At 35.9% G+C, this 18,766-nt stretch overlaps 4 protein-coding genes across 4 annotated transcripts; 3 read left to right on the top strand and 1 right to left on the bottom strand.

Annotated features, from left to right (window-relative positions):
* The first annotated feature begins 3,386 nt into the window (after positions 1 to 3,386).
* Positions 3,387 to 8,228, top strand: LOC124646067 (androgen-dependent TFPI-regulating protein-like). The gene is made up of 2 exons (XM_047186098.1): positions 3,387 to 3,622; positions 7,096 to 8,228. Exons 1-2 carry the CDS (start codon positions 3,473 to 3,475, stop codon positions 7,648 to 7,650), a joined length of 705 nt encoding a protein of 234 aa, XP_047042054.1. The 5' UTR covers positions 3,387 to 3,472; the 3' UTR covers positions 7,651 to 8,228.
* On the bottom strand, positions 8,214 to 10,647 carry LOC124646066 (protein asteroid). Its single transcript, XM_047186097.1, has one exon. The coding sequence runs from the start codon at positions 10,486 to 10,488 to the stop codon at positions 8,242 to 8,244; it is 2,247 nt and encodes a 748-aa protein (XP_047042053.1). The 5' UTR covers positions 10,489 to 10,647; the 3' UTR covers positions 8,214 to 8,241.
* A 400-nt stretch (positions 10,648 to 11,047) lies between these two features.
* On the top strand, positions 11,048 to 14,586 carry LOC124645954 (la protein homolog). The gene is made up of 7 exons (XM_047185943.1): positions 11,048 to 11,207; positions 11,315 to 11,448; positions 12,125 to 12,291; positions 12,747 to 13,007; positions 13,287 to 13,436; positions 13,712 to 13,817; positions 14,062 to 14,586. The coding sequence occupies exons 2-7, from the start codon at positions 11,325 to 11,327 to the stop codon at positions 14,394 to 14,396; spliced, it is 1,143 nt and encodes a 380-aa protein (XP_047041899.1). The 5' UTR covers positions 11,048 to 11,207; positions 11,315 to 11,324; the 3' UTR covers positions 14,397 to 14,586.
* Positions 14,587 to 14,690: 104 nt separating this feature from the next.
* Positions 14,691 to 17,897, top strand: LOC124645955 (retinitis pigmentosa 1-like 1 protein). The gene is made up of 4 exons (XM_047185944.1): positions 14,691 to 15,662; positions 15,776 to 15,989; positions 16,118 to 17,585; positions 17,639 to 17,897. The coding sequence occupies exons 1-4, from the start codon at positions 15,243 to 15,245 to the stop codon at positions 17,835 to 17,837; spliced, it is 2,301 nt and encodes a 766-aa protein (XP_047041900.1). The 5' UTR covers positions 14,691 to 15,242; the 3' UTR covers positions 17,838 to 17,897.
* The last annotated feature ends 869 nt before the right edge of the window (positions 17,898 to 18,766 follow it).

Raw genomic sequence — 18,766 nt, 5'->3', positions numbered from 1 at the left:
CACGTTAACCACATCGGAACACCGTCACGGCTTACTTTAGTCTATAATATTGTTTCCGATTCATAGACAAGAATGAGGTAAATAGATAAAAAAAAGATGGAGTAAATTGTCAATTTTGTTATTTGGAGATTGTATTAACTGAGATTGTGTTTAAATTGAACTATAATATTGTTTTGTTAGTTCGTGATTTTGTAGGCGGAATGATAAACATTTTTTTGCGCTGAATTCAATAAAATCCTTACTAATATTATAAATCGGAAAGTGAGTTTGTTTGTTTGTTTGTTTGTTTGTTCCGCTTTCACGCCGTAACTACTGAACCGATTGCTTTGAAATTTTGCAGACGTAAAGTTAGAAGTCCGGATTAAATAATAGGGTACTTTTTATCCCGAAAAAAATAGATATTCCCGAGGGAAAACAAAAATATTGTTTGCTTGATGGATGGATTGTAGATGGCGCTGTGTGTCGTTTAAAACAAGGTAATATATTGCAAACGAAACAAAACTAAAAGTAGGTGTACCGGTGATGCTCATGCGTAATCTCGATGCCCCTAGACTGTGTAATGGTACCAGGCTGCGTGTCACTCAGCTTGGGTGGAACATTATTACAGCCACTATTTTAACTGGCGCAGCAAAGGGTGAAAGTGTACTCATTCCTCGGATTCCGATTATTCCAACAGACCACCCATTTCAATTTAAAAGACTACAATTTCCTATAAGGGTTTCATTTGCAATGACCATTAATAAAGCACAAGGCCAAACTCTAAGGGTTGCTGGAGTACACTTAGAAAAACATTGTTTTTCGCATGGTCAGCTCTATGTAGCGTGTTCCCGGGTTTCCAGTGCCCAAAATCTGCATGTTTTTGCTCCACAAGGGAAAACGTATAATATAGTGTACCATTCAGTTTTGGTTTAACAACTAATCGTATCCAGCGTTACATCGCGCTTCTTAGATTTTTCCGTGGGAATGAGAAGTTTTCTTATAGTTGTGATTTATACCGCAATATAACCGAATTCCACGCGGGCGAAGCCGCGGGCGGAAAGCTAGTAATCTATAAAAAAAAACCCTAATATTTAATACGTTGAAGAACTGGCGGTAAGCCACTTTAAAAATGTCATGTAAAGGGTTGCCATGGCAACAGAACTAAAAGTTTCATAGTAAGTGGCATATAATATTGTAAGGGGAAAGTTTGTTTCTGTGTATCAAAGTACCTATATTTGTTACTATAATACTTCACGCGCAAACAGCTAGAAGATATTTTGACAAAACATGACAGTTTATAAATCAGAACTGCATAATTATGGGCTACGTTTGACCAGCTGGCGGAAGCTATTTATCGTTATAAATACCTAATGCGTATTATCAGACAACAGGTGATGGTCTGATACTAATCTTTGATAAGAATGACTAACAGAAAACCAGACAAAATCACGTTTTTAAGAAACATTTTCCTTGACATAATATTTATCTGTTAAGTACTCGCTAAGTACACCCATTATCTCCCCTATTTTCAGTACAAATTATCACAAAACTCAACCTTTGGACTATAAAATCCTTGCAATTTATTATCGAAATGTTATTTTGTCCCAGATAACGGACACTGAGGACGTCGGAGTCCAAAGGTTTCTTATCGAACATTCTTCTATAAATAAATAACAATCGGAGACGGTACAAAGTCTTTTGTAATAATCCTGTTTTGAATATTAAGTGTGCTTAAAGTACATAGGTCGCTGGACTAGAGATGAGAGACGTTGGAAGGACTTGGTGTCGATATATGATCTGAGCACGCGTGGTGAACATGCAGGCAGGTAAACAATGATAGAACAAATCTTCTTTCTGAGAAAGAAAGCCTTTTTAAATGGGAATGCATGAAATTACCCCTGTGGCAGCCTTACAGCCGGAGTGTCAGACTAAGTAACTTCTTACACAGGTAATATAACATAGGTTCCATAGATTCCTTCTGAAGAAAATGGTGAAACAATGCCGCGGTATCTCTTTCGAACGACCCCGCAGCAACGTAAACAATCGAAATATTTAACGCTTACCCTATTATTATGAATGCCAAAATGACTTTGTCAGACTGTCAGTCTGTCAGGCTTTCACACCAAAACTACTGAACCACATTGCCAAATGGTCTAGAACCTGAGAAAGAACATAGGCTACTTTTCATCCGGCTGTGTGAAGTAGTTCCCTCACTCGGGTTTAAATACGGGGAACAACTTCTTTTTCTGCAGGTTTTAAATCACCTCGCGATGCCTCCGACGTGGAATTGTAACAACGACTGCTGCTGAGAAGCATTCAGGAACGCGGCTTTACGTGCCCTCCCAGGCACGAGGGTATATCACTGTCGACTGAGATCAACTAATTAGATACCCAAGTATTACATAAACTCCAAAATCACGTAAATATTATAAAACTAATATCACTTCGAGACAGACTATAGGTCGTCAGACACATCCGGCTATCTTTATCGCTTTATTTTTTATTTTAAAAACATTAATAATATCGTTTAACTATCACTATCTATGACTTATTGAACCTTTTTATCCAGAAACCGGAGGTGCAGGCATTATCTCTGAATTTGGTTATCTGTGGCTGGACAAAAAAACATGCGGCATTTTTGTATTTGAGAGGACTATTGAAATTTTATTGTAGTAACTCCGTTAAATGGGTATAAAATTATGTTTTGTCGATCGATACTTTTCCGGGCTCATAAGTAAATAAAATGGAATAATACATTAGTACCTCCTTACGCACATTACAAAGATCTGGTATCCGGCCAGTATCATTCTGACTAAAAAGTTTGATTGGATTCACAACTACCTTAAAAATAGGTAAACTTTCTCAGAAGCATTGAAGAGCTAACTTCCTTCCGTATGTTAAGTCTGCACTGTAGAGAAGCTCTAAAACTCCTAATGAGTTACATATTAAACTTATTAAGAAAACCGCATGGAAATGTAATCGAAACTACATTTATTCTAATATAGTAAACTACTTCTTACTTTGTTTTATGTTTTAATATAACCGACCGTTTTACTGCTACATTCAGGTAGGTACTACTATGAATTATGTAGTTATCCCTACAACTTCACAAACACAAGTTCAACATACTTAACTACGTACATATCTACCTCTTTTATGTCAATATCAATTTAGTATCGAGATCTGTGGAACTTTAACTCCAGGCAAATCCTTTTCTGAGAGATGGACCACTTTAAAAGTTTCACACAAAATAAGCAATGGAGTTACCTACTAAAAGGGCAGACATAATTTAATTTAACCTAGCGACAATAACCAATAGCGGACATTTGTCTCACTATCGGCCCGCGCGATAAGGGTTGATACTGAAAAAAATATAAATAAATAAGCGTGGTCCCAAATTCAAATTGTATCAGTGATCCGATCGACGTCGATCAATACAGACGTCCTATAAAGTGTTGCAAGCGTTAAATTATATTCAAATTAATTAATTAATATGGCACTTTTATACCATATTTCGATAGTAAGTTTATATACGTTCGCGCTATGGTATGATCAAAAGTACGTGCATATACCATACCCGGCGAAAGAATTTGAAAATGTACCATTCAACGCTCGAGCGATATTCTTCACATTTTGGACTGTTGTAAGTATTTCTTTTCATTTAAATTATTTTTGTAATATTATTGCTGTTGACCATTTATTCTGAATATACTGTTTTCTTTTTTTCAAAGTTTTAAAATTAAATTGAGCCCAAATAACTTTACAATATTAGACACCGAGCTTTAGTTCTAAATTAACTAAACTAAATTTGAACTGGTAAAACTACAAGAACTTCAATTTTATGTCAAAATTAATACCGACCCAACTTTACGGAAAATATTTTTAATTATTTATTATTTCTGGTTCTTATTTTATTTATTTATCGCCTCTCAAATCTTAAACGTTAAATTAAGTCCAATATCTAAACAAAAGGAACAAAAGTATCCTTATTTTTAAACCAGTCTCCACTAAGGATTTTAATTGCATCCTATGGGAACTGCTTTGCACACTTGGAATAAAAGGAATCTATAACCTAACTTTCCACGATTTTGTTATAGTTAGTCTCATAGTTAATGTCTAATAGTTAAATAATTTTTCAAATCGGACCAGTTGCTCAAATCACGTTCAAGCAAGCAAAAAGCTTTTCAGCGTAATACATAATCATTAGGTGTACCTAAGTAGATAATGCAACTATAACCACAGATTATATAATAGTTACTACGTAACAGATAAATCACTCCATACAAAAAAGTCCATACCTACTATTATAAGCACCTACAAGTTCCCCAACTACCTACAAATTCCTAGCTGCTTTATAAAATGAACCTTAAAAGCTCGAGCGCGTGATTGTTATTCCAATGCGATAGCGCACAGTTCAGTGACCGCAACAATTACAATTTATTAATATTTAAGTAGGAAAACAAAGTTACGCTTATTTTAAGATAGCCTAAAATGGAGTATGGATACATATTACTAAATATTACCTAATACGTAAGCATAGGTAAGTAGGTACTTAAGTAAAGCTTTCGTCAAAATCAAAGGCGGTTTCCAACTATTTTACGAGCACAAGTGCCATACCCCATATGGTACAACTCCGTCGAGTGTTGATACATACCTAAAATTGGTTTCTGCGTAGCGACACGCGTAATATTCCGAGTCGTCATTAAGTTGGACCAGAACTATACCTACTTACACTCGAGATGTGTTTTGAGCTACAAAACTCACAATACAGTTCATATAACTAAGTAGGTATCTAAAGTAAAATAAGTACCTAATGATCTCTGTTGTTAAAATCATAAAGTAGATAAGTATTAATTTATTAAAAAAAAATAGAATTACTAGATAAGCTCATACATATAAAATGTTTCTAAATCTTACAATAGTCGCATATAAACCAACACAACTCAAAATAATCCATCAGTTTGTGAGGTAGCTTAAAAAACCTAATAAAAACCAACAGCATAACATGCCACGAAATAAAAATAATAATATTGGAGCGCGCGCGGCGCGTGTGACTGTTGAAAGCAGGCCTCTGTCACTCGACGTACTTGCGAGCGATAAATGCCTACCGCTCGCTGGGTTACCGGTAGCCCCACGCGGCTCAGGGCTTTCAATAGTCACACGCGCCGCGCGCGTTCCAATATTATTATTTTTATTTCGTGGCATGTTATGCTGTTGGTTTTTATTAGGTTTTTTAAGCTACCTAACAAACTGATGGATTATTTTGAGTTGTGTTGGTTTATATGCGACTATTGTAAGATTTAGAAACATTTTCTATTTATGAACTTATCTAGTAATTCTATTTTTTTTTTAATAAATTAATACTTATCTACTTTATGATTTTAACAACAGAGATCATTAGGTACTTATTTTACTTTAGATACCTACTTAGTTATATGAACTGTATTGTGAGTTTTGTAGCTCAAAACACATCTCGAGTGTAAGTAGGTATAGTTCTGGTCCAACTTAATGACGACTCGGAACATTACGCGTGTCGCTACGCAGAAACCAATTTTAGGTATGTATCAACACTCGACGGAATTGTACCATATGGGGTATGGCACTTGTGCTCAAAAAATAGTTGGAAACTGCCTTTGATTTTGACGAAAGCTTTACTTAAGTATTTACCTATGCTTACGTATTAGTTAATATTTAGTAATATGTACCTACACTCCATTTTAGTTGGCAATACAATAGTTAACTAAAGAAAAATATTATTGATATTACTTTTTATTTAAAAACTCAGTTTGAAAAAAGGCTATCTTAAAATAAGCGTAACTTTGTTTTCCTACTTAAATATTAATTAATTGTAAGAAGCAACCCTAAGCACGGCCACGGCACGGTTGCGGTCACTGAACTGTGCGCTATCGCATTGGAATAACAATCAAGCGCTCGAGCTTTTAAGGTTCATTTTATAACGCAGCTAGGAATTTGTAGGTAGTTGGGGAACTTGTAGGTGCTTATAACAGTAGGTATGGACCTTTTTGTATGGAGTGATTTATCTGTTACGTAGTAACTATTATATAATCTGTGGTTGAAAGCCCTGAGCCGCGTGGGGCTACCGGTAACCCAGCGAGCGGTAGGCATTTATCGCGCGCAAGTACGTCGAGTGACAGAGGCCTGCTATAACTAACTATGCCCCTTTATTTGACAGTGCCGATATCTATCGATCTCATACATTCGCTAGTTGTTAGGTAACTTTAATGCATCTTCAATTGAAACCAATCTACCTACTGCCTATCAGTAGAAGTAGATACCTATGGTCAATATGCAGACAGACTTAATCACGCCAATCTATGGGAATGCACTCAATTGATAGGTACACATTGATTAAGTAGGCTTTACAAATACCGAAATAAAAAGAAAAAAAAAAGGAAATAGGTACCTAAGAACGTAGGTACCTAAGTATGTGCCACAATCATTATTTTCTTTAGGTACCTAGGTACCTACTTATTTATTATATTTTCTATCCTTATCTCCGTGAAAAGCGGAAATTATAATTAGGCACCTATCTTCCGTTTAAATCCATATTATCAAAAGTTATATTTATGTGCCTCAATGACGTGACTCAACATCAGGTAGACATCTTTAGATATTTTTACGTACATATATCGATAAAAGAATAGTATCGTTCGATTCGATAAAATTAATTCAGAAAGTATTATCTCGTTTAACTACTAACTTAAATTAAGCAGATAATGAGTTGACGGAGGTACGCAATGTAGGAAAAAGACTCATTATAAAACAAAAAAATAGCAATACCTAGATACAAAACACTAACTGGTTCTTTGGTGGTCGCAAGCACGATCACCGAGCTTAGGGTGTGTAGCCTTCGAGTCTTGGGTCGGGCCCAAATTGCTCGGAGAAATGCAGGTTAACCTGTCGGCAGACGCAGGTCCACCCCTATTCCCACACTCTTAGTCTGACGATAAGGCTCTGCTCCTAGCCTGTGTCTGCGCGTATGCTCGTGCGCTGTACCTAGGTATATAGGCCAGTAAATATATTAAAGTTGTTCCGAACGAAGCAAAGACTGCCTCAAAACTTCTTAAACTAACAAAAATATTTTCTTCTTTCCAGGTACTGCAAAATGTGTACTTCATCGTAGCACTTCTGAATGACATCTTCGGAACCAACTCGGCCACGAAAAAGCCGCCTCTAATCCGTCAGTTCAAGGACATCCTATTCAGCATAACGCTCAGTGCTGCTCTATACGTAGTCCTCGTATTTTGGACCTTCTATATAATCGACAAAAGGGCCATCTTCCCTAGCGATGAAATCGAAAAAATCTTCCCAATGTGGTTGAACCTTATCATGCACACACTAATTCTACCAATTATTTTAGTAGAATTATACCTCACTAAGAGAAACTATCCTTCAAGGAAAACTGGGTTTTCTGTAGCCATTTTCTTGACTGCTATTTATGCTGTTTACATTCATGTTATTTACTTTAAATACGGTATCTGGCCTTACCCATTCCTGTATGTAGTTAGTTGGACGACAAAAGGCATGTATTTCCTGGGCAGTGCTGCACTGGGCATGGCTTTCTATTCGTTCGGTGAAAAGTTAGACGCCATGGTCTCTGATAGAAATAGTAAAGTAACTTACACTAATGGAACTAAGAAAATACACTGATTAATATTATTTTAGAAATAAGGATTTAAGTTATTTAATTTTTTTAGAGATTTTTTTGGAAGCCTAAATTAAATCTAGTTACTATGTGCAAGTGGCACTTTTTTTATCCTTTTGGAGCCCTTTTTGTAACTACCAGGCCCGGCAGGTATTGGCCCTGGAACCCGCAGTTTGATGACTGCTCTTTGATAAGAGTATGCAAGAAAACGTGCTATCGACACGGGCTTAGAAGGCATTTATTAGATAGGTACTCACATACAGCCATGACGTTCAAACCTTATAAATAATTTTAAATTGTAAAAGTAGCACACTTAATTTTTCGAGAATTGTCTAAATAGTAGGTACACACTACTTACCTGCATAACTACAGTCCATAACGTAGTAGATAATTTTAGATAGCTACTTGAAACACTTAGTGTTTCCTTTCTCAATTATGTATATTATTCTAGTGTAGGCTATGTCCTGGAGCTGTAGTAAAATTATTTTTATACAATCTTTAACATTCTAAACTCATTCCAAATATATGTACTCAGTTTGTAAATAACCCATTGAAATAAAACCAAAAATTGTTATACAAAAAATACGTTTTATTTTTTAAATAAAAACCTCTGATTCAAATCCTTTCACAATAAAATTGATTTCATCTTCTTCCGTATTTTTCTTTCTTCGCCTTTTCTTTTTTCCTTGCCATTGAGCAGTTGTTAAACCCATTTTCTCAGAACATTTCTCATAAATACTACATAAACTTTTATAGTACAAAAGTACTGAATTTGCACCTCTCAGGTACTGATCTAAAAAGTTCTTTGGGTCAACCTGGGTCTCTAATTTGACGGCTAAATTGTAGACAAAGGTACCGTTAAATGTTTTTGAGTACTTTGTACTTTCAAATGGATTCCTACATAAAGTGTTAAGGCTGTTAATTTGCATCAAACAGCATTGAAATTGAGCAAATGAGTGCATTTTCTTTGTGTCATAACTTTTAGGTTTTTTCTTAATCTTATCATCTAACTCAAAATGTTTTAATAAAACATGGGCAGCTATCAAACTGTCTTCATATTGCACTTTGTTTTTATTCATGAATAAATCATTCTCATCAAAGGAGTATGCGGTTGCATTCTTTTTTAATTCTTCAACCTTTTTGGAGTATTTGTTATTGAATTGGAAGTTCCCTCTGAATGTTCCGGTTTTTTCGTCAATGGCATCTAGCATTACAAATCCTATTATAAGACTATGAATATTGCCTAATGGGACATTGCATTTTGCAACCCACCAGAGGATAGCAATAAAAAACAGTTTAAAATTAGATGGAAGACATTCTATTAAGCTCAAATCTAAATCATTCATATGTTCTTTAATAAAATGATAAAAACATGATTTCAGTTGATCCTCTGTTAATTCAGAAAATGGTATCTCAAAAGGTCTTTCTGTGGCAATATCTTTTTCTAAAAACAGCCTTTTATAACTTGTATTTTTTTCCCGGCTGACGTATATACATTTTTCCTCTGAAAAATCTGTGAGCAAATCAAAGGCATATCTCAGTATTGGTAAGCAACATAGAAATGAGTCTTCATCATAATAATCTTCTGCTTGGGGTGAACAGAAGTATAGATGATGAGTATAAAGATTGATGTATGCTTTTGGGATACAGTTGTGGCGTATACCATCTGCAAACCATTCGGGAACACCTAAAACTAGTTGATCTTCTTCAACTTCAGTTACTTCTTCTTCTTCTTCTTCATCTCCTTCTTCTCCATCTTCTCCAGGCTCTTCAACTTGATCGTCTGAAGAAGCTTCTTCATTCTCCGAAGATTTGTCATCTTCACCATTTTCTGTGTCATTTTCTTCAGCTAAAATATTTTCTTCAAAATCCTTAGACAGCTGCCAGTCTTCTTCAATGGTGTTTTCCTGAGTTATATCAAAGAACTTCAATGATCTACACTGCTTTCTGTGATACCCGTCTATACTTTTCTTTATTACATAAAGAACTCTTTGCTTCTGACTTTTTTTCAGCCTGCCCAATATTTTGGCTATGGCAGTCTCTAAGGTTTCATTCTGAAGCCATTGGAATAACCCATGAATACATTTCTGTTGATCATTGCTCTTCTTTTTAGTCTTTGGCAATTTGAGCTGCGAGAAGAACTTTTTGAAAACTTTCTTCTGCACAAAGTCATTGCCAAGTAAAGTTGCCAATAAAGGTAGCAATTCTTCTGTTAGACCTCCAAAATTTTTGACCATGTATTCTACTCTGTAGATTTTACATGTTAGTACAAAGGTTTTATTGCCTTCTATCTCTATGGGCTTAGCTTTGAAGTCTAAAGTGTTGAAAGGGATGTATAAAACATTGTAGATGAAGAAGTCCGAGTCGTAGCTTAGAACAGGGCAGTTGAGGTGACGCGCCATGGCTGCAATCTCATCATCAGCCTCAAATTCACACACTGTGTATGGCACATTCATATCTACTAATGCCTCGATAAAAACATCCCTTATTAAAAGCGGGAAAATCTGTAAGCTTCCCTGAGTAACCGGGTCGAGCTTAGACGCACCATAGATTTTAGACCTTAGTCTGCTGTAGGCAGTTCTCAGTTTCCTGTGCTCGTAGCTCCCGTCAAATAAAACGTACGGAGTAATGTTGCACTTTCTCAGGTTTTTAAAGAAATTTCGGACATAATTGAAGAATTTGTCGTAATCTCCGCCGAAGGCAGAAAAGCAGTTGAGTAGTCTGTATAACTGAGCACATAAGCTGTGCCCATCGATAATCAAACAGCAGTCATGGAGCAAAAAGTCTTGGAGGAAAGCATGCTCCTTATGATTAATATAAGTAGTCAAACCTCGTACTCCCATTTTTATTATTTCACTTCATTTGTCGTATGTCCATTTACTTCTGATTACATAAGTCACTTTTGCTTTTAATGTTGTCTATCTTTTCTATAAATACATTTTATTTTTACAAAATAGAATAGATAGGTTATGTTTGGTTATGTTTATTTTGAATGTCAAATTTTATTTGTAAATGTCAGTCATGAGTCAAGTGTCAACTATTGTCATGCATGTTCATTTAAAACGTTCGTTTAAAAAGCCTTTTGCATCTACATAAATGATCGCCGGTTTCTCCCAAACGAGATTTTAGTCATACATTCAAAATAAGCACATTTAAATTCATAAATATACGTAGCTTAAAGAGCTTAAGACCAAGCTCACTGGTTTCAAAGTTTGCGTGCAATTTGTTTCTATATGCTCGGAGTTGGGACACGAAAAGAATAGTTTTTTAAAGCTTCAATCAAATTTTATATGCATTGTAGTCTAAAAAGTGCTATTACAATAAATAACCCTATTCTTAAGAACAAAATCAATACAGTATTCTAATCGCAACTTTCAGAACGTAGCATTACATGTCAATACACATTCTCCCCTCCCCCGCCAATTCGTAAGCCGGCCGCGTGTGGTAAAACTCGAAACACGTGTTTTCGAAAAGAAATTGCTTGAATCCATTGATTCTACGTGTTATTCTGATTTTATTGTCTGAATCATCGTTCCTGTGAGTTAATTCCCAGTGAAAAAAGGTAAGTGTTGTAATTAAAATCGATAGCGCCATTTTAGAGATGCGCCGCGCCGAATCGTTGGTTTGGAGTTTAGGCTTATATTTTTATACAATATGCTTGTTTTTCAGTTTGATAAACATGACTGAAGCTAAAGAAGTTGTTGCTGAGACTAATGGAGAGGAGCATAAGAAGGTTGAGGAGAATGTGGAAGAAGAAACTGAGTTGGAATCTGCAATCATTCGTCAAGTGGAGTACTATTTCGGTAAGTACATAGTGAATAATTTGGATCTGACGTCGAGTTTAAATAAAGAATACCGCGTATTCTCAAGGTCTTGAATGCGTTTGAGCATAGTTTGTGATGCACCTACCTATAAATATTGCACTCATTTTCTCTGCAACTTCATAACATTCAACATCTGGTATTCCGCCAATTTAGTACTAACGAGGTTAGGTGTGTTTTCATAAACAAATCACTTTTTGGGAATTCCCCTAAAAAGGTGCCTATGCCTGAGTTGCAATGGTATTAGTACACAAATAAAACAATGAATGTATTCATTACATATCAATGTATTCAAGAATTATACATTGTATGTAACAAAGTTCTTATCACAATGTGAACTATTATGAAAACAACATTACTCTATAAATTCTTCATTCCACATAAAATCTTACCATAACCGATCAATTATAAGGCATAAATACATTTTCTTATACCGTTCTTCTGAAATTACTTGGCTGCTCCGAAGTTAACTATGAGTAACTTTACAATTGTAAAAAATATTGAACAATATTATGACCATGTGTAGATTTAGATAACTACCCTCAGAAAAGCTGCAATAGTAAAGACGTTGTTTGACTAGAACCACACCACAAAACACAAAAATTATCTAAAACCATACCTACATACTTCAAATAAAATAATTCTCCTCATTTTCCAGGTGACTTGAACCTTCCCCGTGACAAGTTCCTCCATGAGCAAGTGCAGCTAGACGATGGCTGGGTACCGCTGGAAATCCTCACCAGATTCAACCGACTCGCCAAACTGACGAAGGACACTGAAATCATTGCAAAGGCTCTTGCCAAGTCTACGAGTGGACTTTTAGAGGTACGCACAGATGATGATCAGTATATTTATAGAAAATATTTGAATTAATTATTGTAAAGAAACCTTGTCCACTTTATTATAAAACGGTTATTATGGTTTTACGAAGTACCTGCTTTAGTAACAGGTTTAGTCCACAACTTTGTTCGGGCCGGTGGTTTAAACGTGGTGTAAAAGCTGGTACTTTTTTAATACCATGTTTTATAATAAGGTGGTAAATGTCACCCCAACACTTCACTCTTTGGTTGTAAAGGCAACCAAATGCATGCGTATGTCTTCCATATAGCCATAAATCCCTCAAAAGATATATAAATGTAATTTTTGACACAATGCATCTATTCTGAATCTTAATTAAGTAAACAAATTGAAACCTTTTAAAGAAAAATATGAAATCAACTTTCTAAAATCCAAATTGGTTTATAAAACCATCTGTTATTTTACTTTTGATTATTTTTTAGATCTCAGACGACAACAAAAAAGTCAGACGCAGCCCTGAGGTACCGATACCGGAGATGAACGAGGAACGCAGGAAGGAACTCAGCAACCGGACTATTTACGCTAAAGGATTCCCAAAAGACTCTTCGTTGGATGAACTTTTGAAACATTTCAGACAGTTTGAAACAGTCGAGAATATTATTATGAGGAAATACCAGGATAGGTCCTCTAAGAAGAGGCTTTTCAAGGGATCCATTTTTGTTACCTTCAAGACCAGAGAACAGGTAATTTGAAAATTATCTGTTTTTATCCTTAATGAAAAATGTGGTAGAAAGACATTTCTGTTTCTGTTCTCGTAGTTGTTTCCGACGGTTTCACCTGCTCACCTGAATTAAAAGTAGCCTACATTTCAGGCTCTTGAATATGTACTAAATATCAATTAAATCACTTCAGTAGATTAGGCATGCAAGTACAACAGACCAGAGTTGTTGCCTTATAAAGTGACCTGCATATAAAGTCACCAAATTTCAAAACCTTTAACGATTTTTCTAATATAATTTCAGGCTGAAAAGTTCATGGAAGGCAAACCTCACAGCTACCAAGACACAGAACTGTTGATCCTCTGGCAGGACGACTATATTGTGAAGAAGCAAGAAGAGTATGCCAGCAAGAAGGAACAGAAGGATAAGAAGAATAAGGATAAGGAACAACATGTATGTAGTACATTTGTACTTTCAGAATAATTGCAAAATAACCTCAACCTTGTAGCAGTGGACATAAGGTTGAAATCGTCATTGCTTAATTTGGTGGCCACAATTATTCAAGTAATCATAGAAATAATAATATGCATAATTAAAATGCATAATTTTACAAATAGAACCAAAGTTCCTACAAATAGTGTGCTCAACCAAAAAATGTATGCCATCTTTAGAATTATATTAGTGTAGGAAAATTATATTACCCTAAAATAACCATCTATGTTTTACAGGTTGAAAAGGAAGAACTGAAGCTTCCTACAGGGACGGTGCTGCACTTCAGCGAGGGTACTGCCCAGATGAAGAGGGAGGATATCAAGGAAGCACTCTCTACTATAGGTAAAGTTCTCTCCAAACTCTTTGTCATCTCAAAACATAGTAAAAAAAGTTATGGTACTTCTTTACAGAGAAATAATTGATAGAAATAAAAAATGCTGACAGCAATAACCAATTTTAAGTTTTTATGTAAAAAGAAGATAATCCCAATTCATGCTGCTGCAAGCTAGATGCAGGTGCTGTCATGGCAATTATATTACTTTATTTCTTCAAGTGCCTAATGGTTGAATGTGGTTTTTGCTCACAGGTGCAGATATAGCTTACATAGACTTTAATATTGGCGACAAGGAGGGATGGGTGCGTCTCACGAAAGAGAACACAGCTAAGGGAATCGCAGAGAAAATGACTGACAACAAAATGAAGATCGCCGAAGCTGACGTAGTATTCAAAGTTCTAGAGGGAGAGGAAGAGACCTTATATTTACAGAAAACGGTCGAAGAAATGGCTAAGAGACGAAAAAATATGAAGAATTTCAAAAGTAATAAAGGCAGGAAAGGAGGTAACAAGTACCACGGCAAGAAAAGGCGACATGACAACGATGACAGTGGACCTCCAAAGAAAATTATGGCCTCCGATAGTTAGTTATAGATGGCGCCACCGTGTAGGGACGACTCTATGCTTGAACATAGACTTTCATGTTCGCTTCTAAGTATAATATTAAAGATAATCTTTAATACAAGTATAAACTGTTTGTTGATAAACCGGAACTGTGTTAATCTAGAGTTTCATTTGTTACGTCAAATATTTACTATTAAATTTTATCTTATAAGGATTTTAATTTTTTATTTCTACATAATTTTGGCCTGCATGGAACCCGTTTCTTCTATATACTGCACAGTTTGATCATAAATGATGCAAAAGTTGTTTACGAAATCCAAGTCTAAATAAACAATCCCCAACTAAACAGGATACCGAGACTAACAAAATACAATAGCACTCAAAGTACCTACAGTCATAAGATACCATGTCCCCTCATAAAGTGAATGAGAATTTATCGATCTTAGCATGCTTCGTATGTCGAGTGGGTTTATAAATAAGTATTAATAAATAAATTTATGTTTCCATCTCTCAGGTACTTTTCTGCATAGTGTATTTGAAATCAGTTTTTCAAACAAATACGAATTTCAGCAAAATTGAAAAAGGCTTACTGGGGCTAAGTAAACTCTTCCTTCGTAAACGTATGTCAAGTTTCCATTCGTTCTTTTTGACAAGCTTGTTCGTAAAGTCAAAATAAAAGAACACTGTTATATATTCGTTTGTTTTTATTATCGATCGAGATGAAGTGTTTTGTTTTACAATATTTATTGTGTTAAGTTGAGATAAGCGTTCGCTCTTAGAGTACTCTAAACGTTAACCTCGTTAGCATTAAATCTTATAGTAGTCTAATATCTCGTAGACTTAAAAACATCGTGGTTGACTTAAAACCACATGTCACAAAACATGAATACTGAAGGAAATCTTACTCCATCTGAAACGAACAAAGTAATCCCTGAAATCGTTACAAATGCTAAACATTCTATAATACCAGAAACAATGAAGTTTGAAGACCTAAAAATCTCTCACTGGGACGAAAATGATGAAATAGACATGAAGCTTGAAAAAGACAGAGTTGAGAATTTTGAAGATTATGTTCCCTCACGTGAAATAATTTCTAGAGACCAACATAGCGATGAAATTCCAGAATTTGATGGAAATAAAGCTGACTATCCTTTTCCACCAGTTCTGTCCAGAAAAAAGAAAAAAAGGAGACAGGATGATGATGCTTGTTCCTTATTTGTCCTGCAATCAGACTCTGATGATGCATCAGACCAACCTTCTTATGACTCTGAAGACACATGTGATAATTTTGTAAATATTCCTTTCAAAATTTTAATTCTGCACACTTATTTTACATACCTATTGCATTTTACCCATTCCAAGGCAAACAATAAAATAAAATATTGTTTATCTGAAACTTTCAGGTAGAGTGTGGCGAGAAGGGTATGTGCAAATGCCGAAGAATGCAGGGAAGACAATACTATGATTACTTCTTAGAGACACAAGAACAGGAAATCCATTCTATGTATCCAAGAGGCAGGGCTGTGTTGCCCGTGGGAGCTGTATTACATTTCACTGTAAATATTGATGCGCCTGCGTTGTGGAGGGAGAATATAAAAAACGAGTTTTTATGTTTAGGTAAGATCCCTTGAGAAATAATTTTTAATTCATACATGGATGGAAGCTCACAAAATGGGCTTCTTTTTATGTTTGTGGCACTATTTTCAAATAATGTAATTATAAATAATGAGGATTCTTGTTTTCAGGTGCAAAAGTAGAATTTGTGGACTATCAAAAAGGTCATAAAGAAGGATGGGTGCGCCTCAGCTTTCCCCATGAAGCCAGAATTATCATCAGGAGGATGAAAAATAAGAAACTTATTATAGCCAATGCCGAATTAACCTTCAGAGTTATATCAGGAAAAGAAGAAAAGAGATACTTAGAAAACGTAATAGAAGAAATGTTTCGAATACATAAAAAGGCACAGAGTAGAAAACTGAAAAATCAGTTGCACAAAGCTGGTTTCCAATATTTTAATACATATTACAATCTTGAAAATAAAAAGAAAAAACCGAGAACAAAACCAAAAGGAAGTCCAAGTTCAGATGGTTATAACGGCACACCAAAGTTACAATATAAAGAAGGAAAGAAAGAACAGCCCCAAGCCCCACAATGCGAGGAAGAGAAAAACCAATCTTCAACCTCACAATGCATAGGAGGCGAAGGGCAGTCTGATAAATCACAATGCGAAGGAAAGAAAGATCCATGTAAAACCTCAAAACGCAAACGAAAGAAAGGAAAATCTTGTAAAACCTCACAAAGCCAAGGAGAGATAGGACAGACCCAAAACTCACAATGCAAAGAAGAGGAAGGACAGACCCAAAACTCACAATGCAAAGGAGAGATAGGACAGACTGAAACCTCGCTTTGCAAAAGAGAGAAAGGCCTGTCTAAATCCTCACAAAGAAAAGGCAAGAAAAAAAGACAGCCTTGTAAAACCTTAAAATGTGAAGGAGACATAGGACAGGCCCAAACCTTACCTTGCCAAGAAAAGAAAGAGTCTGAAACCCCGCGATGTGAAGGAGAGAAAGAACAGTCTAATAACTCGCAATGTGAAGGAGAGATAGGACAGACTGAAACCTCGCTTTGCAAAAGAGAGAAAGGCCAGTCTAAAACCTCAGAAAGGGAAGGCAAGAAAAAAAGACAGCTTTGTAAAACCTTAGAATGTGAAGGAGAGAAAGAACCGTCTAATAACTCACAATGCAAAGGAGACATAGGACAGCCCCAAACCTCACTTACCCAAGAAGAGAAAGAGTCTGAAACCCCACAAAGTGAAGGAGAGAAAGAACCGTCTAATAACTTACAATGTGAAGGAGAGATAGGACAGCCCCAACCCTCAACTTGCCAAGAAGAGAAGGAGTCTGAAACCCCACAATTTGCAGGAGAGAAAGAACCGTCTAATAACTCACAATGCAGAGGAGATATAGGACAGCCCCAAACCTCACCTAGTCAAGAAGAGAAAGAGTCTGAAACCCCACAATGTGAAGGAGAGAAAGAACCATCTAATAACTCACAATGTGAAGGAGAGAAAGAGTCTGAAACTCCACAATGTGAAGGAGAGAAAGAACTGTCTAATAACTCACAATGCAAAGGAGAGATAGGGCGGCCCCAACCCTCAGCTTGCCAAGAAGAGAAAGAGTTAGAAACCCCACAATATGAAGGAGAGAAGGAATGAAAAAAGGACAGCCCTGTAAAACCTTAGAATGTGAAGGAGAGAAAGAACAGTCTAATACATCACAATGCAAAGGAGAGGCAGGACAGCCCCAACCCTCACCTTGCCAAGAAGAAATTGAGTCTGAAACACTGCAATGCATAGGAGAGGAAAGACAGACTGAAACCTCAAAAAGCAAAGGAGAGAAAGACCCATCTACAACTTCACAATGCAAAAGAGAGACTGACCAGTCTGAAAACTTTGAATCACCATAGTTGTAATAATTAAAATATTTACTTACTCAGCAATATAAATGAACATTTACTACTTACGTACCAATGTGTTTTCTTTTATTTCTACATTTTAATTTGATTACTTTCTTCTTGGCTTCGATTGAATTCAAATTCTGATATGCTTTTTCTTAATCCAGATAAAAGTTTTATTACTTTTCTTTACAAAGATATTTACATGTCTATACTAATATTATAAAGCTGAAGAGTTTGTTTGTTTGTTTGTTTGAACGCGCTGTTTATTTATAATTTATTATTAATTTAATATAGATAAAAAACTTGGTTTGTACGGTTTTTATATGACCCGGTTTTATAGTTTTATGTCGGTATACTGAAAAAAGATAATAAATAGAAATAAGAATAGAGAGAAAGGGTCGTGGTGGCCCAGTGGGTAAAGGACCAACCTCTCAAGTATGAGGGCGCGGGTTCGATCCCAGGTCAGGCAAGTACCAATGCAACTTTTCTAAGTTTGTATGTACTTTCTAAGTATATCTCAATCAAAATCAAAAGTCATTTATTCAAAGTAGGCTGAAAATCAGCACTTTTCGAACGTCAAAACAAAAGACAGCCCCCAAAACGCCCGCCCTTCACCACTTCCTATGTGTTTTTGCTGGGAAGAAGAAGTGGTGGAACAAACTCCCCAGCAACACAATTCTGTCTGTATGGTTTGAAGAACCGTATACAAATATTTAAATATCACTATACAACATTGTGTACATAATCTTAGACATCATTGACTGTGTTTCGGATGGCACGTTAAACTGTAGGTCACAGCTGTCATTGAACATCCTTAGCAGTCGTTACGGGTAGTCAGAAGCCAGTAAGTCTGACACCAGTCGAACCAAGGGGTATCGGGTTGCCCGGGTAATTGGGTTGAGGAGGTCAGATAGGCAGTCGCTTCTTGTAAAGCACTG

This window comes from Helicoverpa zea, chromosome 3 (genome assembly GCF_022581195.2).
Source record: "Helicoverpa zea isolate HzStark_Cry1AcR chromosome 3, ilHelZeax1.1, whole genome shotgun sequence".
Lineage (NCBI taxonomy): Eukaryota > Metazoa > Arthropoda > Insecta > Lepidoptera > Noctuidae > Helicoverpa > Helicoverpa zea.
This window is presented reverse-complemented; position numbering and strand designations above follow the sequence as displayed.

What these genes read in the sequence shown, in the direction of transcription:
- LOC124646067 (XM_047186098.1), top strand. Translation starts at nt 3,473, where the DNA reads ATGGCACTTTTATACCATATTTCGATAGTAAGTTTATATACGTTCGCG. An exon ending in TCTTCACATTTTGGACTGTT is followed by an intron (nt 3,623 to 7,095) that starts GTAAGTATTTCT and finishes TCTTCTTTCCAG; the next exon opens with GTACTGCAAAATGTGTACTT.
- LOC124646066 (XM_047186097.1), bottom strand. Translation starts at nt 10,488, where the DNA reads ATGGGAGTACGAGGTTTGACTACTTATATTAATCATAAGGAGCATGCT.
- LOC124645954 (XM_047185943.1), top strand. Translation starts at nt 11,325, where the DNA reads ATGACTGAAGCTAAAGAAGTTGTTGCTGAGACTAATGGAGAGGAGCAT. An exon ending in TCAAGTGGAGTACTATTTCG is followed by an intron (nt 11,449 to 12,124) that starts GTAAGTACATAG and finishes CTCATTTTCCAG; the next exon opens with GTGACTTGAACCTTCCCCGT. An exon ending in CCTTCAAGACCAGAGAACAG is followed by an intron (nt 13,008 to 13,286) that starts GTAATTTGAAAA and finishes ATATAATTTCAG; the next exon opens with GCTGAAAAGTTCATGGAAGG.
- LOC124645955 (XM_047185944.1), top strand. Translation starts at nt 15,243, where the DNA reads ATGTCACAAAACATGAATACTGAAGGAAATCTTACTCCATCTGAAACG. An exon ending in AAACGAGTTTTTATGTTTAG is followed by an intron (nt 15,990 to 16,117) that starts GTAAGATCCCTT and finishes TCTTGTTTTCAG; the next exon opens with GTGCAAAAGTAGAATTTGTG. An exon ending in TATGAAGGAGAGAAGGAATG is followed by an intron (nt 17,586 to 17,638) that starts AAAAAAGGACAG and finishes GAAAGAACAGTC; the next exon opens with TAATACATCACAATGCAAAG.